Genomic DNA, 27,928 nt, shown 5'->3' with positions numbered 1-27,928 from the left:
GAGGCGCGCACACACAGGGGCCTGCCCTATAGGAGGCCAAGGGATAACTTCAGGGTTGTGCTATTAATGAGTAAACATCATTCTGGCTGATTCAGGGGGATAGCCAGGAACATCTGGATGCTCCCCTGGCCCGTAGGTCTTCACAATAGTGTGGGATGTGGGGAGGACACCTGGGTCTGTAGCTCTGGAACAAACACATCTGTCTGTTATTACAGCCTGCTCCCCCTGATGAGGTGGTTTTGATTTCCCATATCGTGGGCCTGCAGTGGCATATAACCTGCATTGCTGTGAGAAAGGCCTTTCCATGAAGCCAGTTTGCAGGGTGCCAAGGTCTCCCCTGAACTGTGTAGAGAGCATGGAGAACACAAATAGGAGCTTGAGCAGCAGAAAGAAAGAAAACATCCCCCCTCTCCTGAGCAGCTATCTGAAATCAGGTAAGCAACTCTGCCCTGTCTGCTGCAGGGTTTCCAGGGTGTATATCACTCTGTTACCTAGGGGCTCTATCCAGGTAACCTACCAAACTGGGTGTCAGGAAGTGAGGCCCCCCATTGGGGAGGGCTTTCATTAGCCCTCCCCAATGGGTTGGCTAATTTATCTGTGCCATCTTGAGGATGTAGCTCTAATTAGACATGGGTCAAAGCTCCTTTTCCATGGACATCTGTAGTCACAATGACAAGCCAGCATCACTAATCATGGGCGATAAGCTCCTTAAAGTGCCTCAGCTGGGGTGCGCTTGCTGCTGGGATTTGGGGGCATTAAGTGGACAAAGCTGCAGGTTTGCAGTGAGTTTAGAGAATCAAACACAAAGAGACGTTTGTTCTCGTCCCTGAGGTTCTGGCTGGAGCGAGTGGCATGTCCTGTGGTGGCTATCGGAGTGAGTAACTTCATACAGGAGAGGTGGTTTAGCACAAAAGGAGAGACAATCCCACGGTCGATATGAACTACACCGGGACGTGCAGCTGTGGGGGTTGGGATGTGTGCCAGAGCGATTTCCTGCTGAGAAAGCTTAGCATGGCTCCTTGAGGCTTGGCCCAGGGAAAGATTTCCCTCAAACCCAACCAGGTACAGTTTCTAGTGCTTCGGGTGGATCACCACGGGAGCTAGTCTGGTTGTTGGCAGGCGGAGTGTGCAAGTCATACAATGCTGCAAGATGATGGGGAGAGAGGGTCTGATCATCACTTAGCAGCCATGGCAGACCCACCCTTTTTCCAGCTCAGCAAAGTAACATTTGTGAGTCTCTTTTAGACTCAAGGGACAATATTGGGTTAAAAGCCCTACATGTGCATGGTGGTCTAGTGCATTGAGCAATCAAGACATCTCTACCCCGGACTCACTGTGTGACCTTGAGCAAGTCACTGCTGTATGTCTCAGTTTCCTCACCTGTGAAATGTAAAATCTACCACCTTAAGTCTCTGTGGATGGGGAAAGAACCCACTGATCTGATCGAAGTGCTGCATGTTTGTTTGTTATGTATTTTAACAATAGAGGTCCCCTTTGTTATTGATAACGTCTCATAGTATTGAAAGGGGATGAATTGAAAACAATCCAGTTGACTTTTGGTTAATTATGCTGTTTGTTTCCTTTCAGTGTGGACATTGAAAATAGACTGGTCAGTTTCACTTTTGTTTCTAGTTGGTTTAGTTTTTCCAGTTCCAGTGCACTAGCTCAAGGCTGCACCACTTAGTTTGCAATTATTTGTTTGTTTTTTTTAAATCCTGCTTATTGTCATTGGAATTACAACAACAACAAAAAGTCCATTGGTCATAGGGTTTGTAATACTTGTTTTTATTTCAAAGCCTAAATCTGGGGCTGAGTTTGACCTATGTCTCTGTTAAGCCATCTCTTTTCCTAGTCTAGACATTTTTAAAAATCTCGTTGGCTTTGATCAATTAATCCTGATTTAAAAGTGTTAACCTGCATCTACACTAGGGTCCGAGTGGTGTTTCTAGAAGGGTTAGCTAACATATGTTAGTTACTGTGGATTTAATAGACACCATTTTTTCTAGTCCACACAAGGTCTAAATGAGTTGGGTAAAAATAGTTGTTAAAATCTAATCCTGGCCATGTGTTAAGGACCTAGTGCTTGGCAGAAAGAAATGTAATGAGGATTGGGATAGCATATGTGTCTATATGTGAGAGATCGTTTGCTTGTAACTTCTAGATTCTCAAACTTAAAAGCAGACTGATGTGACCCTATGGTGAGCATTGATGGAAGGAAACATAGCACCTGAAGGGGCTTGTCCCTTTGTGATTCTGGGCCTGTTATTAAACCCCCTTTTTAGCAACATGCTGCTAGCTGTGTGGAAATTCCTGGGATGCAATGAATCCTTTTCTGAAGCGCCAGCGTGCTGTGCTTTGTGATTATGCTTTATGCAAGAATAGGCACTGAGAAGCCAGTGCCACTCTGGAAACTTGTGGAAAGTCTGTTCACTTTTGCAATGCCAGCCCCTAATTAAAATCTTCCCCTTTGCAATATGTTTGAGAACATATGAAAGACAGTGACAGCCGTTCCCAAAGATAATTGGAGTATCAGCGAATGAGTGTCTCCTTCCCAGCTTTGATCAGATTGTTGGCTGAATTTCTGTGTCAGAAGGACCAGCAGCCCATTTGCAAAGAGAGCTAGCCGAGGTTGGTAGTTGGCTGTTTGGGCCTTTTTCTGGGAGACAGGATGATAGCCTAGAAATTAAGCCTTAGTGTGTAATACCCAACTAAAGATACGTATTTGGCTTTCGAGCATATTGTTCCAAAACGCTCTTGATGTGACAAAGATGATTGATATTCATTTCACAGTCAGCTTTGGCGTTTTTCCCCCCTGATTCATTGAGTTTGCTGAAGAGAGAGGGGTGCAGGTGTGAGTGTATTTCATAATGTACTTTTCAGCTCACATTCACTGCCCATTTTAAAAAAAAGTAACGGTTAAACTGCTCACTTCAAGCTGTTCCTTCAATTCCCCCTACTTTTTTCTGGTGCTCTGCCTTGTGTGGCTGTAAATGGGTTATTTCCAATTTTAATCAACCAGCAGTCCAGGGAGATGGAGTAGTGGGGACTCCTCCTTGTAAGCATTAAAAAGGGGGTGAATGGCAACAGTTTCTTCTTACAGAAGACAGAGGAATGAAAGCACACAACCCCCTAGTACTGCAGCATCAGCAATGGGTATGAGCCTACATCCTGGAGGGGATTTGAACAGAGGCAAGACTGCTAATTAGGGACCTATGTGCACTGTAGTTCTACTTAAAACATGCTCTGGTCTTGTAATGTAGATGAGACTAAACTGTGATTCCTAAATGTGCTGCAGCCTTGGACTCTTGCCAGACTGTAGCATGATTTGGGAACCTGAGTAAAACGCAGTTCAGTCGCATCCATGCGGCAAGACTGAACTGTACTCGAAACAGCTCAGGGCATTATCATGAACCCAGCCCAGGAGGAATTCATGTGGATGAGAGACCCAAGCCCTGCAGACAAAGATGAGGGAGTGTCCATGCTCCAGTTCAAACCACGTTGTTCAGAACTATTGAAACATGGTTCTTGCTAGAAACGTGTTAGTTTGATGGCAACTGGGCCTACCCATGCTATAGAAAACCATCTTCAGACTAGTGTGTGCACTGGCCAGGGGACAACTGTATTCGCATCTTACTAGCAAAAGCCTGTATTTAGTCTCGGTTCTGGCTAAAGCATTCTGAGCTGAAGAGTAATTAGGGCCTTACCCATTGGTGGCTGCAAGTGTAAGAATAATAATGCTAGGAGAGATCCCACTTTCCCTTGGCTCCTGTTAAGATCGAGATCCCCTTGAAATTCCTCCTGCCCTGCCAGAAGGAAGTCTCTCTCTTTAACAGGAACTCAATAGTGTACATGATCTTTTCAGTGCTGGGACTGAGGCTGATCAGAGAGGTTCATTATATGGGGAGTCCCTGAGGTGCGTGGAAAGCTGTTGGGGATGTGGTGATGAATTATTGATGCTCCCTTGAAAAGAACAGTTCTTGTTTTTCTTTAGAGCACGGAAAAGTCCAGAAGAACGTGAACATAAATCTGTATTTGGGCGCTGGAAGCCAAGCTGAAGCTACTCATCGGTGGGCCAATGCTGCTGCATTCACTGTAACCCCTGGCTGGCAAGCGGAGCAAGGCAGGAGTGCACCAGCTGTAAAAAGCAAAGGCCCCAAGAAGAGGGATCCCAGCCTGATACAGACTAATCTCTCTTGTTCTTCTCAGCCTTCTTCTCAGCCTTTCCGGGCTGCTACCAACCAGCTCTCCTCCTCCTGCTCCCAGCAGCAAAATAACCTCTACTGCAGGCTGCAGCGGGGCAGCTCTGGAAAGGTGGCATGTGGTAATCCCCTGCCGCCTTCATCAGCTCCACCCCACGTGGATCTTCAGCGGAGACCTTTCCGCTTTGACACGGCTGGGCTAGCAGGGAGTGAGGAGAATGTGAGTGTCCACCTCCCGGAGAGGAGCCTGCAGCACAAGAAGAAACCAAAGGAGGGGTCTAGCCCCTGGGACCAGTCCTCTGTGCACTCCACCTGCCATAACCTTCCAGAGGGAGGAAACCAGAGCAATGAGCAACAAGTGAAAAAGCAGCAACATGGACCTTTCGCTGCTTATGATGCAGACTATGGGAATCCTTTACTAGCCAGTACAGATTCCCTCTCCCCAGCTGTAGTGCCTGTAATCTCCTCTGCTGGGCTTGTCCCCCACCACAGCCCAATGGTATGTCTCTCTCCAGGGAGCTCCAGAGGAAGCGTGAACTCCTGTTGTCCTGGGCCTGCCCTCACTTTGGTCGAACTGGGTCCCCGCAGCTTGGCAGAGTCCCTTCCTCGCTCTGTGGCCCTTCAGTCTGTCCTGCAGTCCTCCAAGACCTCTGCCAGCCTGCACTGCTCAATCCAGAGGCTTAAGGAAGAAGCTGCTTTAATGGGGATATGGAGCTCCCTCCCTTTGGAGTCCAGGTCTTCTCCACTAGCTTGCAGGTTGTGCGTTGCCCCCGAGGTCTCTACACCTGCTGTCCTGAGTGTGGGAGAGGACCTTGCTAGAGAACAGAGCAGTGCTAAGCAGGCTAGAATGAAATGGGGTCCCCCATTTGTTAGGGATTGGGGTCTTGGTTCAGTGACTGGTGACGTGGGGGATGCCGAACCTACCTCTCTCTGTCACAGGTGCAGAAATACTGCATTATATGCGCAAAGAACCAAGGTTTCAGGTGGAATCTGGCCAGAAACCCCCTGTGCTGATGCCAGCTCGGTCTACCTGGTTGATACAGACGCAGGTAGTTCCCATGACTGGTCTCCCTACCTCAGGTATAAATCTCAGGTACAGCACACTCCACAAACGAACGGCACGCTCAGCCGTGTAAAAACTACTTTCCCTGAAAAGCCACTTGGAGTGGAAGAGTCGCCCTGCTCCGTGCATTGGAGGAAGGCCCTTCCATCTGGCCCAGACCCAGATAGCTTGCAGCTGTCACTGGAGACACAAGAGGGTAGGGCGGCAATGAATGTCAGCGTAGCTGTGTATGGGACTCCAAGGGAAGTGCATCTGAGAGTCCAGTCTCCTTCTGGAGATGCAGGGATCGGTCAAGTCCAGCAGCTCAGTATGAGCTCCATAGACGTCGGCACCTCTGAGCCTCATGGCAAAGACCAGGGAGAGTCAGCAGAGGCATGTGACATCATATCGTCTGCAGCCAGGAGAATAGCCATGGTGAATAACAGGCAGTCTGTGCCTAGTCCCAGCTACAGCCCTTTCAGGGTAACAGCCAGGCAAGGTCCTGGTGAATATTCTTTGGTTGCCGCTGCCGTGGATGATACGAACGCTACCAATGAGGGAGGAAATGAAGAACGCTCCCAGGAGGCCTTCTGCATGGATCAGGGGCTCAACACAGACTGGGACCAATCTGAGAAGCTTCCTGCAGAAAGGAGCAACAGGGAACTGCAGAACTGTGAGGAAAGCAGCCAGGTGCAGGACAGAAGACTACCACGGGTGAGGACCCTGTCAGTGCACAGCATCCAGGTTCTCCTGTACCCTCCTGTGTTCGTCTCCACCTTTCACCAGCAGCAGCTGGAGGTGAAGAATGGAGGTGCTGAGGGGAAAGGAGGTGTGGGGATGAATCTCCATATGGGGCCATGGGAGAGCCCCCAAGAATAATTGCAGACATCATTTCCCTTCCCTCAGGGGACGGACCAGTGGCCCATCTGGTCTTGTATCGTATCTCTGACATGGGTCTTAGAGTAAGTGTCACCATCTCCCTTTCCCTCTCTCTAGTGTCTTATTCTCAAAGATCACCTTTGCATTTTACGTTTCCTGGCTCAGGGGAGGGAAAGCACCATGATGGCTAACTCTGCTGCAGGCATGGCAATGGAGCACAGAGGGCCCAGTTCTCCCACTCTCTTTTGTGCTGAAATTAAAGGAAGCACTTGCAAAGCAAGGTTCTACTCAGCATAGGATGAGCTGGGGCAGTCAGCTGGGACCGCCCTGCCTCATGGCTGAGCGTTAGTTTCCCAACCACAATGGCTGTGTGAGGTTGCACATCATGTGACCACAGCCTGATTCTTCCACCTGGGGGTTGTTAGTACTTGTGAGACCAGCACTTCTTGCAGCTAATACCAGTGCGTCACTGTCTGCTCTTACCTGTAGGATCCAGAGAACAACGTCTCGTGTTTGGAGATGAAAGAGAGAAGGTAAAAAGGGCTTTGGGTGAGGGGGTTGAGTGGGGAGTTGCCTTTGGAAATGCGTGGCCATGGAACATTGCCTGGGGCTTATGGTTCCAGGGAATGTGCCACAATATTACCTGGAACACGTAGAGTTGGGAGAGTAGTTAGCCCTTGGAGAATAAATGGCTGCAACATCCAGAACTGAGTATGCTTTAAAAAAAAAAAAATTGGCACGTCTTTGGACTTCCATCTTGGGTAGCTCCAGCAGTGAGCAGAAGGCAACCCTTGGTTTAATGTTCCCCTCTAGTAGGGAAGCTTCTTCAGCTGAACTCATTGCATGGTCAGCAGAGAGCAATCAATGAGCTAAGGCCTTGAGAAGGGACTTGAACCCACAACCTTTGGGATAAGAGGGGAGAGCGCCACTAACTTGGCAATACTTACGCCCATGTTTGGTGCAGGGCTGTGGCTGAGTACGTGGTCTGGAACCTGCTTTGGAGAGGCCTGGGATCACTTAGTCCCTGGGAATGAGAGGACTAGCTGAGGTGGAGATTGCTAGTCAAGTGGATGGAGTCTTGCTGATGTGTCTTGGCTGGATTTGACCTTCCTTGCTCATACTGGAGTTTAGTCCCTTGTTTCTGTTTCAGTTCTCAGCTGCTGGGTAATAGGCGACGACTAGCCAGGTGTTTCCAAGCCTGGAGCAGCCACACCCTCAGGAAGAGGACTGCAGCTAGGGAGCTCTACAGACAGCAGCAGCTTCGCAAGGGGCTTGGGGCCCTACAGTGGGCAGTGCAGCTGAGGAAGGTGCAGATGGAGATTGCCCAGCGGAGACACTCCCTGGCTGTGCTGGCCGTCAGCTTTCACAGGGTAAGGATGGGCAGGGGACAATAGAGGAAATGCTGTCACGCAGTAAGGAGGGCAGGAGAAGGGAGGGAAGTGGCAGGGGAATGGCTGCTCATACACATGATGAGGAAAGGGTGCACAATGCTACATTCAGTGCAGAGTGGATTCGGAGCCGGGGGTTCTGATGCAGGCAGGTCTCGCCATGTCGCTCCTCTTTCAGTGGAAGTCAGCTGTGGTGAAGCAAAACGAAAGCCAAACCTCCCAGCAGGAGCCAGCGACTCTCACCAAAGAGTCGCCAGTGGGTCTTGTCGGACTGGGGAGAGGTCCAGCTGTCACAGCCCCAGTGTGGTGCCGGCTGACAGCAGTGTCCCCGCAGGAAGCTGCATGGCACAGTAGGTAAGCTGGGATTTTCTCATCAATGACTCTTTGTGTTGCATGGTTGCGGGGCTGGAGCTGGAGGCAGAGGAACTCTCTTTAGCAAGAAGACCTCAGGTGAAGGAAGAGCTGATGGCCTATTCTGTTTCAACATCTCCTCTGTCATCTCCTCGGTGAGGTTAGCTTGTAGCGGATGCTCTGGCTACAGCAATGTGAGCTTCCTCCCAGCAGTGCCTGGCCATTCCCAGCAGGAGTCCTGCCGGTGGATGTTTGCATTGATAGTGCTAAAATGTTTTAAGCTCTTCTCTTCGGATCTGATTTTTCTCTTGTTTTTTCTCTCTCTGTGGATACAAGAGATTTCCAGGGTGGGAATTTACACTTAGAGCTACTGAGCACTGGAGGATCCTACCTCAGGCTCGTCCATGCTAGCTGTGGTAAAATTTCTGTGCCTCTGATAGAGGGGACAAGAGGGAAACCCAGGGTCATTTCTTGGGTCCAGTTGTGATCCATACGTGTGGAGCAGGGGTTGGTGAGTCAGAATCAGACTTGTCATCAATCCCTGGCAGGGGAATGAACTGAGCAAAGGGAAAGACCTATTTGCTCAGGTTCTATAGTAGAAGAGCTGAATCCAGAAAGCTAGAAGCAGCCCTGGTGGAAAGGGAGGCCTTGATTGTAACCCCTCCCCCTGTCTGGGTCTGTGAGCTCCCTCTCTGGCAGGTTCTGTGGCTAAACGCAAGCTTGGGACTCTTTCAGGGTGGAGGCGAACCTGTGGATGCAGCTTCATTGCAGGCAGAGAGCAGATGAGCTCTGTCGGCGGGCACAGGCCATCAGGGACCTGAGGCGGCTGGCTGGTAAGCACTGGCTCCAGAGCATTCAAACACATGCAGTTAAACAGCATGCTCCCAGGCTGGAAGGATGGTGGCATTTCAGGAGATTTCTCTGTTGATGTCTAATTACTGCCTTGTCTTTGCCCGTTCAGGACCTGATCCTGTGAAGTGCTGGGCATTGACTCTGGTGGGAGAGGAGGCTGCTCAGCATCTCATAGGATTGGTCGCCTATTGTTCTGTTTCAACATCTCCTCTGTCATCTCCTCGGTGAGGTTAGCTTGTAGCGGATGCTCTGGCTACAGCAATGTGAGCTTCCTCCCAGCAGTGCCTGGCCATTCCCAGCAGGAGTCCTGCCGGTGGATGTTTGCGTTGATAGTGCTAAAATGTTTTAAGCTCTTCTCTTCAGATCTGATTTTTCTCTTGTTTTTTCTCTCTCTCTCTGGTCTTGTAACACAGCAGCTTTCAGACTGTGGCGCCTGCAGAAGGAGCTGCTGGACAAAGAGGAGGCCAGAGTGCAGGAAGCTCGTGCCTTGCTGGAGAAGAAGCAGCTACAGATCCTTTTCTGGGCATGGCGTTCACGGAGCTTGGAAACCGAGCGGATTTTGCCACTGCTGACTCAGATCCGGAGAGAGCTGACCATCCGGTAAGCAAAATGGGACCCATCTTCCTTCTCTTGGGGATGTCGGATTCAGTCTAGAATGTGTTCTATTGTGAAAACCCAGGCAGGAGCCTGGCAATGAGAGATGCGACCCAGAATTCTAGACAAAGCCCGTCCCCCTTGCTTATTGCTCTAAATATTTGAGGATTAAGTCGGTGCTCATGGGGAGGGTGTGAGGACATTGGCTAAAGACAGACCTAGCATGGACCAGTATGGGGCGAGCTGCTTTGCATAACTCAGCCAAGGCACTTCAAACCTGAGCTCTGCTAGAACAGTGACCAAATCTGAGACTGCCAACCATGCGGAATTGTTCCAGCCAGCACAGCGAATCTGTGATGTGGGCAAATGGGGACTTGGAGAGAAGAACCCAACTCCTTTTCCTTTCCTGGCCCAATCCAAGACTCGAACCCAGGTCTCCAGAAGTGAAAAAGGCTGGTACGGTAATAGCACTGGGGTCTCCCTTCACTCGATAGTGCCTCACCCAGTCCCTTTCTCACAGCACCGACATTGAAGACTAAATGTGTTGTGTGTATGAATTTAGTGTTGTAGGCCGAAGTCTACCACAACTTTCCAAGGGTTGGGGTGGAGTCTCCATCACTGGAAATTTTGAAATCAAGATTGGATACTTTTGTACATGATCTGCTCTAGTTCAAACAGGAATTAATTCAGGGCAGTCCTATGGCCTGTGTTATACAAGAGAGCAGAGTAGATGATTGCAATGGTCCCATCTGACTGAATCCTCTGTTTATCCACAGACCAGGTACTGCACAGGCCATACTGGTTCAAGCTTCCCCTGCACAACCCCACTCAGAGGCCTCACCATTGACCTGGGCAGTGCACAACTAGGGTTGAGAGGATACTTCCATCTCTGTGGCTCATCCAGTTATTGACTTTTCTGTTGAGACTGTCAATAAGGGGGCCAGTTGCTAGTTACAGTTTGGGTACAGTGGATTTCCATCCATTGGGAACTGGCCTGAAACCCCCAATTCATTTCATGTAGGCCATCCAATAGCCATTCAATGGTAAGATGTCTTGGTCTGGACTCAGACCTTGGACCTAGAAGTGGAAGATGCTTGGCATTCTCCCCAGACCCCTACATTACCCAAGCACTCCAGGAATGAGTTAAGGACAAGAGACGCCTGATTCACAAAAGTTCCATGGCAGAAATAACCAGAGAACCAGCTGTTGCCGCTTGATTTATTTTATTCTTTGGTCTCCTCAGGTGTTTCAGTGCCTGGAGGCAGTTTGTTGAGCGGAAGGCATTGTACAGACAGAACCTGGAGCATCACAGGGCCGAGTCCCTGAGGAAGTACTTCCAGCAATGGGTCCTGATGCTGCAGCTCAGAGAAGTGGACAAGATAACAGCTGTGAACTTGTTTATCTTGAGGCAGAGGAGATGTTATGGTGAGGCGTTGAGGGCCTATCTAGTCATCTTAAGATCAGAAGATACTAATGTGCCTCTACATTTTCCCCTCCCCATGTGGCGCACTGGAGACTGGATGGAAGCTTATTGCAGGGCAGCATGAGACAAGTCGGCTACCCTCAAGATGGAATGTGATATTAACGTGAAGTGCCGAGTCAGGAAGAGGGTTGTCCCCCTTGGCTAGATTAGTGTTGCTGCAGGAAGATTTGAGATCCTGTTGATAAGCCTAGAAGAAAGCCTGGCAATAATTTACTTTGAGATCTAGAAAGGAAGCTGTGCGGTGGGGGAGTCGGTGGCTGTCCCCTGTGTCAGGCTGAGTTTCTGAGCACTGAAGAGTCACTCCTGACAAATGGTTTCTCTCTCTCTCCTGTCTGTCTGTGACCTGTAAAGGACAACAAGCTAACTCAGCTGCCAGTGGGCCTGCGGTGAAGGAGGATGAAGCTCAGCTGTGCTTGGCTGTAAGGAGAAGCCACCTGTGGAAAAGAGGTGTCTCTTTAGATGACCTCTACCAGCAAATGAAGCTCCAGAGGATATTTCTGCTGTGGAAGGCGAGGCTCCATCAGCAACAGCGAGCTAAGTGAGTGTTAGGATCAAATGCTTAGGGAACACCTTGATTCTTGGGGTCCAGATTTCCTCTGGGTCCCTGAGTAAGAAATCACTTTGCCTCTCAGATTGTGTCTGCCATAGAGTCTCTCTGTTGATGACACAGATGAAATTACATTCAAATAAATGAACTGAAGGGATCCGTCTAACCTATTGAAAGCCTATTAGGGGCTTATTGTGTCCCAGTGAGACCTTTTCCAGAGTGGGTCTGTGTATGTGCACTATCAATGCCAACCAAAGATGGTGCCAGGAGGGGCTCTGGGTTGTTGTGCCAGGAGAGGGCACTCTCTAGGAGCGGGGGGGAGGAATTGCTGCCGAAGGTGCCTTTGCGGTACTCCCCTGAAACGTGCATGTGAGGTTTCCTTCTCGTCGATTCTGACTTTTGGAGATTATGCCACACACACCTGCGTCGTATATCTAGTACAATGGGGAAGATGTCTCCATTGCTGCCCACGGTACCAGGTACGTCACTGTGTGAAGGGCAAACATTCCAAAGGACAGTTTGTTGGCTCTTCAAGGACCATCACCAGGACCTGCTGCTGCAGTGCAGGGGCAGGCCCTGAGTCTGGAAATGAAGGGGTGGACGCTGGTGCTAGAACCCATCACCCATCGATTCAGAAATCCGCACGGGACAGGCTTCCCCGCTTTGCCCCACCAGCATGTCTCAGTGATCTAGAGAGCAGAGCAGTCTCCATGTTCCACTCAGTCCTTGGCCTCTCTGCTGAGACTGCCAGCGTAGGGGCTATTAGTGCAAGTTACCATGGTGGATTCCATCAGGTGGCTCCCTGGTCAGACCACACCCATGGTAACTCGTCACTGCTCACCTGGGCTGGGTTTAAATGGGTAACCTTGAGGTGAAAGACCCTTTAGCCAGCACCAGTCTGCTAAGCCATTGTGCAAACTTTTCCTTACCCTCTCCTCCTCCTCCTTAGTTCCTTCTCTCAGGCTTCGGAGCAGCACCGACTGCGGGACGCTCTGAGGCAGTGGCACCAGAAGACTCTTCAGCTGAATCCTCTGAACCACAACCTCAGGGCACCTCCTGAGGAGCCTCTTGCCTTGCTGGATTCTGAGGAGTCTTCTCTCTCTTCCGGCTTCCACAGCAGCGCTCTTGCTCCTCTTGTTTCCCATGGCTCATTGGAAAAGGTGAGGGAGTCCTGCTGACAGTCCTCTCTGTGCTGCAGGGAAGTATTGATGCAAATGTAAAAGCAGGGAAGTTCAGATCCAGCAGGGACCTTGGGGGTCTGTTTCAGGCTGATAATACTTTGAGGCAGTCCTGTCTAGTGGTGAAAGCAGTGCACTGGCAGTCTGGAGACCTAGATTATATTTCTGCCACTGACTAGCTGTGCAGCCTTGGGCAAGCCACTGCACCACTCTGTGCTTCACCTTCACCATGCCAACGTCACACTGACCTGGTGCCTTTCACCTGAGGATCCCAAAGTGCCCTGCCCAGATGGGTAAATATGATTGTCCTCATTCAGAGATGGGGAAAGTGAGGCACAGAAGGGCTCAGTACAGATGGGGTACTGCCTTACAGCACTGAAGTGCTGGGATTTGAATCTAAAGTTTCTGCTTCAACACAGTCCCCACACTAACAAGCTGATCTGCCTTGGCCTTAGACTTGAAGGCTCTGATGGTGGGGAATCCATGTGCTAAGTGTCCTCAGAGGCAGATACGGTCACGCCAGTCCCCTGAGTGAGGGGTTAGAGGGCAGGCACAAGGCAGCTGATGGTGGGTGGGTTCTGTTGTGTACTCACTGCATGGCAGCTAGAAGGCACAGGGTACAGAGATCCCTGCCAGTTGGGGGAGGGGATACATGGACCTCTTGGCTTGGCTGCCATGGGAAACGGACTGCAGAGCTGCTGGGCTCTGTTCTACTTTCCACCATGCTGCCAGCCTCTGAGGAGACATCAAGATGGGAGGCTTTGCTGTACTCGCCTGCTGACTATGCAGAGTACTGGGACAATCCATGGTCAGGGCAGGTAGTAGCTAGTTAGGGGTCTATTTTCCACCAAAGGTGTGCCCACATTCCTGTACACATAGTGGCTGACGAGTGTTTCCTGCAGCAGAGGGATGGATGCATCTTGGATCTCCCCAAGCTCCGCTGAAAAGAGGAGTGAACGTAGAGGTTAGAGGTCATTAGCAGAGGGATTGTTGCTCGGAGCACTAAACTCATAGCCATGTGCTTTCCTCTGACCAGGAGAGCAGCTTCTGTGACAGCAGTCAGAACAGCCTCTCCTCCCTCATGACCTCCGAGGACACCACACACCTGTCCCGGTCTGTCTGCTCTCTGCAGCAGCACTGCTGCCCAGTGGTTCCAGCTGAGCTGGTGGGAGAGCTCTGTTTGCAGGCCTCCACTCCTCCACAGAGTCCCCGAGTCGGGTGAGTTGGATCCTGGAAAGAGGTGGCTCTTCTGTATGGATAGACATGGCCTGGATGGCTGCCTTTCTCCTGACTCCCAGCCCAGTGCCCCTCCAGCTGCTCTCTCCTCACCTTGCTTGTCAAGAGATATCAGCCTGGTGCTTGTGTCTTGCAGAGAGAATCCGTTTATGGGAGGCCAGCTCCAAGCTTTGGCACTGTGGAGACCAGACAGCAGGATTGAGCCTCTCACCAGTTACTTCGCATGGGAAGAAATGCAGTTCCAAGGTGACGGTCTGCAGGTAATGAAGGATTTCTCCGTGCTGCTCAATTTATGGAAAAGTCTTTGGGTTTAATCACCTGCCAACCCCACCCCTCACCAGTCTGCTCTCAGTTGGGCAAAGAGGTTCCCATGACTGGCAGATCTCTGCACATCTCGTCCCCCTCCTCTTGCCAGCCTCAGTGGCAGATGAGCAGGGAGATTTTCCTGGTACTCAGAAATTGAAGGGGTACTTTGGAGGAGTTTGGCAGTGGTGAGTGCGGTCACAGCAGCATTAAGAGCAAGCAGGACGAATGGGGTCCAGTGTCTGTGCTGGACTTCAGACCCCTTTCTGGTTTGTTGCATTACAGGGTTACAGTTCTGGAGAGGAACTGGAGAGTCCCTGTGGCTCCCTCTGGCACCAAGCAGATCTACGACTCCTGCAGAGATATTTCTTGGTCTGGTCAACTCGGACTCAGCAGCATCTAAAGATCCAGCAGCATGGCAGACTCGTTCTGCTGTCCCGGTATGGGCCCCAGAGCCAGTTTATACTTTTCTGACACTCTGTAGTAATTGTTTCCAGAGCATCTGTCGAAATGTCTATTGGGTGAAAATAGCAATAGTAATAATCCCTAGCTCTTCTTATCAATAGACCTCAAAGGACTTTACCAAGGAGGTCAGTATCATTAGCCTCATGTTATAGAGGGGGAAACTGAGGCACAGAGCTGCTGTGACCTGCCCAAGCTCACCCAGCAGGCCAGTGGCAGTTAAAGGAATGGAACCCAGGTCTCCTGAGTCTCAGCCCTGTGCTCTGTGCACTAGGCCAACTGGACCTTGAGCTCTGAATTGAACCTAGGATTTGCTTTTCCAGGGTTCCCTCCCCCACCTTATGTATTTCTTTTCCTTCATTTCCCCTTCTCCAGAACCCCTCATTTTAGTTTGGGCCAAGAACCTCCTCGTAGAGACTGGCAAGTCTGAACAGAGCAGTGGACCAGCTTGTCCGCTGTCTGCAAGTGCTGGGTGCTTGAGGAAGCAGGTGCAGGTCCCCTCCCGCACCACTGTTCTCGTTTGTGTAGGTGACCAATCCTTTTTGAGCTGCACTGAGCAAAGTGTCTCAATTGGGAAACATTAGGACCTAAATTAACCCCAAAACATGAAGGCTCAGATGATCAAGACTGCCTAGGGGATTTAGACACATGGTTTCCATTGAATGTATGGGATTTGTATGTCTAAATCCATAGGCAGTTTTAAACAAATGTCAGCTGAAAAGTCAAAGCCAACATTCCACCATTGTCAAGTACAATGCAGCATAGTCTCCTGGTTAGAGCAGAGAACTAGGAGTCCCGATTCCTGCGGTCACTTCCTGGCACTGCCACCAACTCACCTGTGGCCTTGGGCAGGTCACTTAACCTCTGTTCCTCAGTCTGCCCACCTGTAATGTGGGAAGATATTAACACCCACTCCCCAGGGTGTTGTGAAGCTTAATTAATGCTTGTAAAATACTGAGCTCTTGACTGGGAGACATGGCACACATGCCAAGTGTGAGTACGTTGGGTATGAACTCTCCCCCCAGCAAAGTAATACCAAGTAACATTCCAGGTGTACTTTAGCTGGTTGCTGTTTAAAAACAAATCGGATGTAATTCCAGAAGTTAGTGAAATCTCCCACCAGTAGTGGGTATTTCATTAAACTTAACATACAAAAGTAAATCTCTTCGAGCTGCTCCTCCAGCCTCTCACGTGTCCTGCATCCTCCCCCCAACCCCAGGGCGTTTCTTGGCTGGCACAAGTGGGTTGTGGAAGATAAGAATCGGAAAGCCATGGCATCCAGACAACATGGTCTCCATTGCTGCCAGGCTGCCTTTGACCTGTGGAAGCGGAGGCTAACTCAGAAAGTGGAAGCTGACAGGCGATTCAGGCATTGGATCCGCCAAAAGGCAGCAGATGCCCTGCAGTGCTGGCATACCTGCTGGCAGAGTGAGTTACGCCATGGCATAACAGGCCCTGAATGCTGTGTAGAAGGGGCTGAAGGGGAAGGATATTATGATATCAAACAGGTTGGGAGGAAATCCTGCTTGTAGTCCTAGTGTTGGTCTGCAGATCTCAGAAGTAATGAACTGACTAGTGTGTATGCGCACCACTTCCCTCTACTGGTTGCAACCAGAATTGCTTGGTTGTGTGTCACATGCCCTGTACTGCTTATAGCTAATGGAGATTCTCCTTTGGCTCGGGTAGTTTGGACCAGGAGGCTCTGAGTTCTACTCCTGCTGTCACTATAAAGTTCCAAGTGGCTGTGATGTGTAGAGACAACTTGGAAGTCCTGGGTGACCACAGTTTTGAACTGAACGTAATGGACTGGATCTTGCTCCCATTGAAGTCATTGTCAAAACTTCCATTGGCTTCAGTGGGAGCAGGATACAGCCCTGTGCAGTCTGTAAGAATCCTGCATCCATAGTACCCTTCATCAGAGGATTTCCAAGTGATTTACAAACAGTAAGTTCCCATGATGCCCAGGGAGGTAGGGAAGGATCCTCTTTTATAGCAGGGGTAGCTGAGATGCAGAAGAGCGGCAAAGTGATTTGCCCAGTATAACGCAATGTGCTGGTGGCAGGAGATGAATCCAGGAGTCCTGACTCCTCATTCCCTTGTCAAACCACTAGACCACACTGCTAGGAATTTTTTTTCTAAAAGCCTGTCTAGCTGCTTGTGTGGAAGGAATGATTTCAAAGCCTGTACAAGTCTGTCTGTCAGAGTGCGGGGCGTGCATCAGATCCGTTCTGTCTTTGTGCTGTTGCCTGCCCTTGGTGAGGTGGCTGTATCTCGTGGGCTGCTCTGGCCTGACTCCTGTGTTCCATTCCAGAACAGTGCACCTTGAGGGATCTGCAGCTGCACTGGGCCCAGCACAGCTCGCAGGGGAGGAAGAGGACAGTCCTGCAGGCCTGGCACTGCCAAGCTGTGAAGTGGAGAAGCGCTGCTTGCTGCTGGAAGCGTCTCCTCTTGCGCAGGTTTGTCTGCTCCCCCTGGGAGGCCTTTCCTGGGAGCAGAAATGTAATTTACTAGAGCTGGATCTGATCTGCGCGGGGTAGAGCCGGATGTGAAAGTTCAGGGGAATTTTGCATGAATGATGTTTCTGTAGAAATAGTTCCTCCTCCTCCGCTCTTTTGCCCCTGCTTCGCTGCTGAAGCACTTGGTGTGGCATAGCTCTTTCAGGGTGCCTGTGACCTATAGCCTAGCACTCCCTGCTGGATGTTTCTCAGGAAGTCGGAGAGAAAGCACGCGCCTGACTGGACAAGGCATCCCGGGAGAAGTGACCCAGCTTGAGGGAGCGATTGTGAAGGCCTGCCCAGTTCTTATGTCTTAGACCATTTCCTCTTGGACTGGGAGAGCAAAGAGGAGGAGGATTATTCTGCCTCAGCAAGAGAATCTCTTCTGATCTCTGCCACAAAGGGTCAGTCCCATTGGAGCCTCTTTGAACAGCTCTCTCTAGGTTGTCTTTCTCCTTTGCGAGACTACATTGAATCAGTGAAGGCAATGGGGTCACACTGGGGATGAATCAGGCCCACTGTGCACACAAGGCACTGGCAGCCTGGCACTCCAGTCTCGGTGCTGAAGGTGTCAGGGCACACATAGTAACAGCTAGGCCTTGCTAATGACTCATCTGCGCCCCCTCGATCGGCTGCCAGGAACCCCACTGCCTTTAGAAAGGTTAATTGGTTGCCTTCTAGCCATTTGGCTTCGGTTAATAAACCCCTAGTGGCCAGTACCAATTCAGGAGCCTCTGCTCTAGGCAATTGTATTTGCTAAGCTAGGTGCAGCTCTCTGATGGCCGAAAGCAAGAGGCTTTTCCTTTTGAAGATCCTTTAACAGAAGGGAATTATTACTGGATCCCTGGGATCCCAGCCCAGGCAGCAAGAGGGGAGCCCAGGCAGCAGTGAGTGCCTGAGAAACAAAATCTCTCTGCAGGAGTCCGTCTAGCAGGGCAGGAAGGAAAGATCTGCTCAGCCAAGAGGGAAGAGTCTGTTGAATGGGGCTGGAGAAGAAGATCCAAGAGTGTGTTGGGAGTGGGGCTGGTAGGAAGAATCTGTGGAGTAGGTGATTGTTCTGGTGGATCTGACTCTCCCACAGTTTGAATCCTTCCCCTTACCTGGTGTATTCAGAGTAGAGGTTTGTTGTTGTGAAGGCATCTCCGAGCTTGGCATGGGACAGTGTCAATGCGCCCGTGACTCAGGCAGAACCTCCGAGCCTTTCAGGCTGGCTGGAGCGGGAAGAGGCAGTCTTTGCTGAGAGGAAAGGAATCTTCAGAGTCCGTCAAGCCGCTGCTCTCCAAGCCCACAAGCAGTAGGAGGATGCTGCCCACAAAGCTGCTGGCCTCTGGAGATGTACAGTACTGCAGAGGAGAGCTGATGGTCATCTCTACAGGCACAGACCCTGCGGGCCTTTCAGAGCTGGAAGCTGGTGCTCAGCAGGAGACGTGGGGCATACAGGCGGATCCGTCCTCTCGCTCTTCCTGGTACGAGCAGACCCTGCGGCAAAGGGAACAGGTGTCCTGGGAGATCCGGAAGGAAAGAGAAGAGGGCTGTGCAATGAAGTACTGGAATCTGTGGCTATCCCAGCACATGCTGTCCGTGTGCAGCAGAGCAGATTACATCAAGGTTGTGAGCAAGCAGTGAGGAGAGGACTGGGGAGAGCGGCACCATTATCAAACTACAGTGAAACCTGCCTTAAGCGATCACCTGAGGGCCTGTAAAATTGGTTACCTAATAGAGATGGGTCTTCAAGGCAAGATCCGACTAAACTGTCCCGGCAACACTGGAAGTGATGGCTGCAGGGTGGAGGTTGAGGTCCTTAGTGCAGGCTTCACTAACCCCGAAGGATTAATAAAATTAACTCGACATGCCTTGGGTACAGGGGAATTTTTGTTCTTCCACTTTGAGTGAAATCCTGGTCCCACTGAGGCCCATTGACTTCAGTAGGGTCAGAATTTCACCCTATCAGGTTAAAAATCCTGTTTAAAAAGCAAGTGCTCCTCTCTTTTACTGTGTTACAAATAACTTGGTAGATTATTAAAACCTCTAATTTGCCATCCCCTATTTCTGCATTTCTCAGCGCAGGCAGCACAGATAAACAAGTCACGGTTGTCCCTCGTCACTTTCGCTTGCCAGCCCTCCTGCGCTAACTCAGGGCTGCAGTGTGTGTGTTGCAAACACGACAAGAGAGGTGGTTCTTTGTTTAAAAAGCAAGCCCCTCTTCCCCTTGGAGTTGCACAGTACCCACTGCACAGGAATACTTCTGATGGCCTGAGCTCTTGTGAAATCTCTTTTTTACAAAATCTAAATTTGGGGATGAATTGGACCTGATGGGTTGGCTTCCATTTCTGTTAGCGTGAAAAATCAGAATAAAGGATCCTGTGGAGAGAAGCAGTGTCCACAGAACACAAGGACATGAAACTATACACTGAACTATCACAAACGTCTCATCCTGACCCCTTTTACCTGGATTGTGGTTTAAACCCTAGGTAAAGCTGGTAGTCTGTCTCAGAGCCGCAAGCTAAAGGCCAGACCCTGAGATCGTCAGCCGGGACCAGCACGTTTTAAGCAGAACAATGAGGAGTTCTCCATATAAACGATTGGCATGATATAGCATCTATTTTGTACTTATCTTTCGTTGAAGTCAACAGGGATAAGGACTTGGGGCTTGTCTACGGGGCAAGTTACTGCACGGCAAGCCAGCATGAGACTCTTCTGCAAACCAGCTGGCCACCCACTATTGCCCCATGTGGATGCTGCTACAGTGCACTGAAAGGCCAGCCCTGCTCTGGAACTGCAGGATTTGGCCCGAATAGATTTTCTTGTGAGGGGCCAAATTTCCATTAGAAAGCAGCAGAAACAAATATCCTGTGCTACAAGCTCACCCTGACTGGTTTAGCAATTCAGTCCATGTAGCAACCGCCCCAGAAGGTATGTTTGAGAGAGATGCAATCTTTCCTCTGCCTGCAGCGCATCTGTCTATCAATAATCTTTCCACTGAGCGCGTCTTTGATAAGGAAGCACTTCCCGATTTCCCACCTGGGCATGCTACAGGCTGAGCTGTGCCGCCTCCGGAGGGGGGCATTTTTCATGCTAGGATAACCCACTATAGATGCTCTTGATCTCCAGAGAGACCCGTCAAGTGGAGAATATTTACACCTCAATCCTACAGCACAGGGGATGATTTGCATAATGGGAACTCTGGGGGAACGAGGAACAAAGGAGCAGGCCAGAATCTGAAAACGCATGGGCCGGTGAAGCTGCAGCGGAAGGCTCTGATGTGTTTCGTGTCAGTGTGTTACTGTTTGGCTACAAGGGGAAGTTATTCTGGAATAAGGTAGGGTGGGAATTGAAAGTGCTATAGCTATTCTGGAATAGGAGCATCCACACAGAACATTATTGTGGAATAGCTCTTGTGCCTAGTTTCTCTGCATAGACAAACCCGTAACTGAGCCGTATACTAAACAAAGCAAAGATTAAAACCACCTTTTTTCACTTCTAATCAACCAGTTCCAATCCAGCCCATGTGTGTAAGAGCCAAGTATTGTGATAGCTCGTCAGTGTTCTATCTGAAATGAGTGTTGGGTGTTCTCGCTCCAGTTCCCCATGGAGAGAGTCCCCCCTCACAGCTAATCCACCACTGTGGCCTCCAGTTGATGACACTGGAAACAGTCTTGGCAGAGAGGCCAGGACTGATAGACTCTAGAGGCTGATCTCCCTTCACAACCCTGACCTGAAAGAACCACTTCTTGGGGTTCAATGCAGCGGCAGGGCAGCGTGGTGGTAGCTTGTGTCCATGCAGGATCTGTTCTGTGGGCAAAGCAGGGTTTTAGTATCCAGGGCTCTTGCTCGGACACCTTTTGTGAGCATGATATTCACTCTGTAGGCGCCTTTGCATTAATACGGACCCCAAAGACTTATCATTAAAATGTGACAGAAGGAAATTGATGTTCCCCCGATCACAGGAAGTACAGGCAGGCAACCTTCTGGGAAAGGCTAAGTGAAGTAATTGAGAGCATTCAGCAGAAAGTAGCTACAGTCCAGAAGTCTGGAGCTATTTGACCTCATCCTCCCAGTGCCTTTGCCCAGGAGTACTTGACAGCACAGGGTGAAAGTGGGTGTATCCCCAATCTGAGCAATCTGATCTGGTAGCTTTTTGCATTTGCTTTGAGCAGTTGTAAATAACCCCATAGGATACGAGGTAGAGGAGACTCGGACTGGTGCCTGCTTGTCTCTGATACAGAAATGTTACTTCAGGAACCAGTGATTGTGGATTCTTTTCCAGGGTCCTAGTTGCTTGGTTCCAGGTTACCAGGCGTGGAGCCACGCAGCATGAAGCCCTCACCCAGGCTGCGCTCGCCAGGCAGCAGCGTAGCCTCACACTGTGTTTTGCCCGCTGGAGGATGGAATTCTTGAGAGCTACGAAGTGGCAACAAGAAGAGAGAGACAGCAAACAACAGAGACCTGCTTGGGCTAAATCCTTTCAGCGCTGGAGAGTGGCCACTAGGGGGCATCAAGCCCTGCACTTAGACTCCATGGCTGTGGTGAAACAGGTGAGCAGGTTCTGTATGAGTAGGGCTCTACCAAATGCACAGTCCATTTTGTCCATTTCAGTCATAGGATTTAAAAATTGTAAATTTCGTGATTTCAGCCATTTAAATCTGAAATTTCACAGTGTTGTAACAGGAGGGATCCTGACCCAAAAAGGAGTTGGGGGCGGGCGTGTCGCAAGATTATTTTAGGATGGGTTATGGTCCTGCTACTCTTACGTCTGTGCTGCTGTTGGTGGCCTTGCTGCCTTCAGAGCTGGGCAGCTGGAGGACTGTGGCTGCTGGCCGGGAGCCCAGCTCTGAAGGCAGAGCCGCCGCCAGCAGCAGCGCAGAAAGAAGGATGGCAGGATCTGGTATGGCCACCCTAACTTCTCCACTGCTGCCTGCACAGCTGGGCCCTCAGTCAGCAGCCGCCACTCTCCATCACCCAGTTCTGAAGGCAGCAGTGCAGAAGTAAGGGTGGCACGGTCTTGTATTGCTTCTGCGCTGCTGCTGGCGGGTGCTGCCTTCAGAGCTGGGCGCCTGGCCAACCGCTGCCACTCTCCAGCCGCCCAGCTCTGAAAGCATTGCAGAAAGAAGGGTGGCAATACCGTGACCCCCCCAAAATAACCTTGCAACCCCCGCCCCCCCCCCGCAACTCCCTTTTGGGTCGGGACCCCCAATTTGAGAAATACACATCTCCCCCATGAAATCTGGATAGTATAGGGTAAAAGCACACAAAAGACCAGATTTCACAGTCCGTGACGGGTTTTTCATGGCCGTGAATTTGGTAGAGCCCTATGTATGAGACAACTCCCTGTTCTCTGAAGAAGAGCCCAGATGGGTGACTTGGCTCAGAGACTGGCGATGGGGCTTGTCTCAAAACTTAGATACACGGGCTCTGATGGTGTGACTGGCTACGTGACGGACGGTGACTCTGCTTGAATACTTTTCAGGCTATAGACCTGCTGCTTCCCTGCTGAAACGCAGCAACCAGCTGGTGCACAACACACAAGCCAAAAGGACTAGAACAAATCCTCTGCTCCTAAGAAAGGTGCCGCGGGACAATTTCTACTGCACAGAGCAGACCGGACCTTGGTTATCACAGTCCTTTCTGACAGGCCCACAGCCAGCAAACTGCACGAGACTCCATTTATTTTTAAGGATTTAGTCAGCCCTGCTGGGATCTGAACCATGGTGTGTCACACCTGGGCTCAGCTTGTGTGACTACCGTGTGTGTGTGTGGGGGGGGTTCCCCCCTCCTTGCTTTTGTGTTAGGTCTTGATGGCTGCCTTGTAAATTCTATCCTCAGGCCTGCAACTACTGGACGAAAGCTGCTGCCTTGTCCCAGAGCTCCCGGCAGCGGGGCACCCTCATAGGAGCCAGGAAGTGCAGGAAAATGCCCCTGTCTTGGTCAATCAGTAAGAATCAAATCCGCTTCCTCCTGTCTGGGGGCTATACAGGGAACAGCAGGGCGTTGTTGGAGCATGGGGGTATCTGTCTAGAAGGGAGCCATCTACTCAAGCTCTTCTGTAAATGATTAATTGAATAGGATGGTGGCTGTGGTCTGTTTTGGGGGCTTTTGGAGCTAAAGGGAGAACAGCACCTGCCGGCTCTTTACCTTGCCATGGTGGCATGCCCTGTGTGATTGCTGTGTCTCCTTCCACAGAGCCGAGACAATGCAGAAGAAGGGATCTTGGACCAAGCACAGCGACTTACCATAGGCTCCTTCCCAGCGCCTTTCGTCGCTGGCTGGTGATCTACAGAAACCAAAGCAGGACACAGAGGCTGCCAGTCCATCAGCTTCTGGAGAGGCCTGGTGTGGTGGGCTGGGCACCTGGACATGCCTGGCCCCAGGAGGGTGGCACCGAGCTGGTACCAGATGAGCAGTATAGAAAACGGCTCGGGTAAGCACAGGGTCTGAACACGGTCAGCACCAAGGGATCTGGAGAAGGAATCTCTGGTAACTGTGTTGTCACCTTCAGGTTGTTTCCTTCAGTCAGCGTTGGGTCGTGAAGATGGACGTATCTGACCGAGCAAGACCTTGAAATCCCCATTCTTCTTCTTCCTTCCCAATGGGGGCCCTGACCATAGGGCCTGGCTGTTTAAATGGAAGGAGCATTTCTTAGGTCGCATTTATGTGCGTGTGCCTAGCTTCCATACTTCTGCTGGGGGGCAGTCAGCATGAGGAATCGCCATGAACAATTTATTGTGCTCTGGGGGCTCCGAAGCAGGGAAGGGGACAGGGGCAGTGGACTGGTGATGGTCACTGGTTCGAATCTGGAGCAGGTGGGCAGTGACCGAAAGCTGTGGAACATGCAGAGTAACATGGGGGTGTCAGTCCAGGCCTGATACAAGGTCAGCGTTGAGGCACATTGGCAGGGCACCATGGGGGAAACTCGTACCTATCGAGTGGATAAATAGAGGCCTTAACCCTGCAGCGTTGTTAACTGAACCCCCCTATCTGCACTAAATGTGCTAACCAGATAAGCAGGGATGAGCCTTGTGTCATTGTTAGAGGAGGAGTCAGTGAGTCCCAGTTTGTCCCCCCTCCTCCCACTGCACCCTTTCTGGCCAATGGAGAGCACACAACAGAAGCGCCGCAAGTCTCCAGTCACTAGATGTAAGGAGCTGAGTGTGGGTTAGAGGTAAGAACTGCCGGCGTCACTCGATCCTGGCCTTGGAGCGGCGTCAGGTCCTCCGGGAAGCAGTCAGGCCGGCTGTGTCTGTGCCGAGGGAGAACATCAGCTGGGGTGAGTGCAGCCATCAGTATGAGCACGTTCCTTTTCCTTCTCTGCCTCCAGGACGAAGTACCTGAGACGATGGCAATGCAACGTGCTGCTCCGCCAGTTCCAGGCCGGCAGGAGGACGTGCTCGCTGGAGAGCGGGTGGCTGCGGTGGAAGGACACCAGCAGGACGGCACTGATCGTGTGGGCGCTGGTGAGTGAATATCTGGGCCCATCCACGAGGGGAATGCTCCTGCAGGGTCTGTCCTCTCAAAGCCCCACCCTCCCGGGAGGTGAGTGGATAGTCCCCATCCCCGCGTCACAGCTGGGGAAGCTGAGGCCCAGGGAGGATTAAGTGGCTTGCACCTAAGGTCACACAGCAAATTCCTGGCAGGGGTGGCGTGAGAACCCAGGAGTCCTGCCTTGTGCTGCTGACAAACTACTAACCCACACTCCTCCTTACTCAGTGTCTTCCCTCCTCCCTTTACCTCCGCAATCCCCATATTCTGTCCTCCTCCTCCTTGGACAAGTGACTATTTGGGACCTGTTCTGAGCCCCACCTGAGGGTCCCAGCAACAGGTGTGCTCCTTCAGCTGGCCTCTGGCCCCTGGCTGACTGCTCGTAGAATGCTGCTGGTGGGCAGGCTGCTTTGCCAGTGGGTAAGAAGAGGAGCCCCTGCCCCAGAGAGCTTGCAGTCTAAACAGCCTGAAAGCTGGCTGAGGAGGGGGAACGAGATGCATGGCCCAAACCAAGTGACTGAGCAGTTTTCCACAGGAGTCTGGTTAGCGTTCAGCTTAGTTGTGAGCTCAGTAGAAGGGATGTGGTGTGAGTGATGAGGGGAGGCTGGCCAGCTTTTTAGGAGGAGGTGGCTCAGCTGCTCTGCAGCAGCATTTCCAGGTCATGGGGGGGCCTTCTGGAGGACCTAGAGAGATTTGGCCAAAGGCAGTTATTGTGTGAAGCAGAGAAGGGGTTGCACAGAACAGGGCTGGAAGGGGCAGGGACCTGGAAGCCGAGGAGGCAGACGGTGCTGGGCAGAGGGAGCTAACCTCTGTGTGCTGCCTTTTCTCCTCGCAGGTTGGGCAGAGGCTGCTGGAATGGGGCTGGAGGATCTGGAGGAGGCGCTACCTGCAAAGCCGGGTGGCCCAGAGTTTCCTGGAGGGTGAAGACCGGAGCCTGCTTGCCAGGGTAGGAGCTTACTGCTAGTCCGCTTGATCTCCCAGTTAGTAGCTGAAGCTTCGGTTCTGTGGACTACAAATTTTTTGTATTATGGGAGCACCTAGAGGCCCCAACCAAGTTTGTGCCCCATCGTGCTGGGCACATCACAAATGCCTAGTGAGAGACACCTCCTGCCCCAAAGAGCTTATAGCCTAAAAAGGCTTGGTAGAAGGTGGGCAGAACGGCAAGGAAGAGGAGGGAGCAGAGAGGGCACTGAAGGGAATGGCGGCTTTGGGGTATTTCCATTCTGGGTGTTCCTTATTGGAAAAGAGGAAAGCAGATTGAGGCCTGTTGGTGCACAGGGTTAATGAAGCCTTAGTAATCCGAGACTCTGCTATTCAATCTGGCTGAGGGGTTGCTGTTGTCTAGGGAGGTGTGTGGATTAGCATGTTCCGCGTGTGATGACGCCATTGGCAGGTGCCCTGCGCTCTCTGTTACTAGGAGGCTGTTTCCAAACTACGCTGACTCAGTTTTATGCTGTTCTAACTAGCAGGGCAGGTAAAGCTCGTTGGGAGATGCTGCTGACCCAGCCCAGAGCCCATGGTGCTTGCCTGGGCCAGGGGAAGTTCTTTCCCCCTGGACCACTCCTGCAGTCAGCTGGGTGCAGGAAGGAGAGTAAGCTGCAGGATTAACTGTTTGTGGAAATCTCACTGCAGGCCCCTTCTCGCTGTATTGCAGGGAAAGTGGAGGAATGTCAGGGTCATGTACAAACAGGCTGTGTCTAACACTGACCTGTGAGCAGCAGATTGGCTGGCTCTGCTGGTGTGACTTGATCGTTCTGCCTTGGGAGCAGATTCTGTGCTCTAGCCAGTCTCCCTGAGTGCTACGGAGGGGCAGGTCTCTGAGCCAAGCCCCAGGGCTAGGGGTGGCAGGGAGGCATCCAGACAAATGCTCTTTGGCCCTATCGTAAAAGAAGGGGATCCCAGTCACATCCTGCTGCATGAGCCCAGGCCACGCCGAGCCCGTTGTTAGAAGTCCGAGGCCCAAGCCTAACGCAGTGTGTAGAGGTGGCAGGGCCCACTAGGCCATGCAGTCTCACCCAGTGCATCCAGGTGGAGCACTATAAACCAGGAACTCTAGTCCCCCTCTGTCGTCATCAAGATGAAGGTGGCTGGGGCTGCAGTGCAGAATGCTGGGGGCTACCCAGCTCTGACCTGGGTCTGACTTCTCCCTTCTTCCATTTCAGGCCTTTGGAAGGTGGCACCAGCTGACGGTGTCCCGTCTGGAGGGCAGAGGACTCTGCTGAGCTTCTGGAGGGACTGGCCAGAGCTTACCTCGTTGGCCCAGCTGAGAATATGGCTGGGTATTGAAGGGGGGGGGGTGGGTAGTGTGGGTGTATGTGTCTCCTTTGAACACTTATGAAGAATGCTGGCCAATGGTGCTTTCTCAGAACTGTCCCCGCCGGGCAGCTGCCGTGGGTACCAGCTTCTGGCAGAGCCAGTCCCTGCTCTGCTCGTGCCGCATCGGCCTGCCAGGCAAGAGCCCAGGAACTCCTCGGAACAGAGTGTATCCAGCTCCGGGCTCAATTTCAAAGCACAGGATACCCTGTCTCCTCCCTGGCCTGCGGCGGGGGCGTATTCGCTTGAGTTAGCTGGGCACTCTCCTCGCCCACTGGCCTTGCCTGTGTTGGTGCAGGGCAGGACCAATGGCCTGCTGGGGGCACGCAGCTTGTCTGTTGCAGGCTGCCGGCTGTGCTGAACATGAGTTCTGATTAAAGGTTGGTCTGCCATGCACTCTTTCCTTTGAATCAGGGGTTCAGCTGTGACCCTGTATCACAAAGGGCTCCACCCTGGCCAAGGCTATGCCAGGATCCAGTTCTCTGATCTGGGGGGTGGAGAAATCAAACTCTGCTCCTGCCCAGGAGTTCCCTTTCTGCTTGTGGGTATGAGCCTTCCAACTCATCCAGCCCCCACTTCCGCTTAGCGTCACATACTTGGCTAGGGGCAGCCCAGGCTGGCTTGAAGAGGGGTTTATTTTTAGATCTGCCTCTTCCCACTGGGGATTCTTGTGCAGCCCTCAGCTCCTGCATGTGTTCCCATCCATCCGCTCCTCATTAAGCCCTTCGGTGGGTGGCCAACCTCTGACCCTCTGCCTCCTGCAGGGTCCTTTTTCTGCTGAATGGGTCTGTGATGAAGAAACCTGCTGGGAACAGCTGAGCATCAAAAAGCTTTGCTGAGGCCAGGTGGGCACGTCTGCCCCCAATCATTGCTGCCCCCATCCCCTGCCCCTCATTAGATCCTGCAGTGATTGATCTATCGAGGGTGATTACAGGGCATCAGCCATTCCCCACGAGGCTAAAATTAAAGGGACAGAAGGATACGGAAACTGCTTCTGCCCAGTGCTCACAGCAAAAAGCATTCACCCAGCTGGGCAGGGATTTTGAAATCCCTCCAGAAGCTGCCCTGAGCTTGCTTGTCTTTGATGGCAGTAGGTCATCGGCCCAAGCTTTGCAACCCTGGTTTGTCCA

General features: G+C 51.5%; 2 protein-coding genes across 3 annotated transcripts; both read left to right on the top strand.

The window, feature by feature from the left end:
- Window positions 1–264: 264 nt before the first annotated feature.
- Window positions 265–5,429, top strand: LOC144277061 (uncharacterized). Its single transcript, XM_077837585.1, has 3 exons — window positions 265–434; window positions 3,992–5,279; window positions 5,420–5,429. The coding sequence occupies exons 1-3, from the start codon at window positions 305–307 to the stop codon at window positions 5,427–5,429; spliced, it is 1,428 nt and encodes a 475-aa protein (XP_077693711.1). The 5' UTR covers window positions 265–304.
- Window positions 5,388–27,149, top strand: C18H1orf167 (chromosome 18 C1orf167 homolog). Of its 2 annotated transcripts, none has more exons than XM_077837215.1 (20): window positions 5,388–5,955; window positions 6,610–6,653; window positions 7,271–7,490; window positions 7,687–7,862; window positions 8,595–8,692; window positions 9,125–9,311; window positions 10,549–10,730; window positions 11,140–11,326; window positions 12,285–12,495; window positions 13,550–13,731; window positions 13,886–14,009; window positions 14,338–14,492; window positions 15,734–15,942; window positions 16,826–16,970; window positions 21,277–21,544; window positions 22,833–22,941; window positions 23,190–23,427; window positions 24,325–24,460; window positions 25,321–25,431; window positions 26,648–27,149. In XM_077837215.1, the coding sequence occupies exons 1-20, from the start codon at window positions 5,470–5,472 to the stop codon at window positions 26,705–26,707; spliced, it is 3,528 nt and encodes a 1,175-aa protein (XP_077693341.1). In that variant the 5' UTR covers window positions 5,388–5,469; the 3' UTR covers window positions 26,708–27,149. The 2 variants fall into 2 exon arrangements, with proteins under 2 accessions (XP_077693341.1, XP_077693342.1); XM_077837216.1 differs by lacking the exon at window positions 5,388–5,955 and adding an exon at window positions 6,086–6,203.
- Window positions 27,150–27,928: the final 779 nt, after the last annotated feature.

Source organism: Eretmochelys imbricata, chromosome 18, assembly GCF_965152235.1.
Source record: "Eretmochelys imbricata isolate rEreImb1 chromosome 18, rEreImb1.hap1, whole genome shotgun sequence".
In the NCBI taxonomy this organism is placed as follows: domain Eukaryota; kingdom Metazoa; phylum Chordata; order Testudines; family Cheloniidae; genus Eretmochelys; species Eretmochelys imbricata.
This window is presented reverse-complemented; position numbering and strand designations above follow the sequence as displayed.

Excerpts from the sequence above, each read along its gene's own strand:
- LOC144277061 (XM_077837585.1), top strand. The coding sequence starts at position 305 with ATGAAGCCAGTTTGCAGGGTGCCAAGGTCTCCCCTGAACTGTGTAGAG. Across the intron at positions 435-3,991 it reads GAGCAGCTATCTGAAATCAG|AGCACGGAAAAGTCCAGAAG; the intron begins GTAAGCAACTCT and ends GTTTTTCTTTAG.
- C18H1orf167 (XM_077837215.1), top strand. The coding sequence starts at position 5,470 with ATGAATGTCAGCGTAGCTGTGTATGGGACTCCAAGGGAAGTGCATCTG. Across the intron at positions 6,654-7,270 it reads TTGGAGATGAAAGAGAGAAG|TTCTCAGCTGCTGGGTAATA; the intron begins GTAAAAAGGGCT and ends TTTCTGTTTCAG. Across the intron at positions 7,491-7,686 it reads TGGCCGTCAGCTTTCACAGG|TGGAAGTCAGCTGTGGTGAA; the intron begins GTAAGGATGGGC and ends CTCCTCTTTCAG.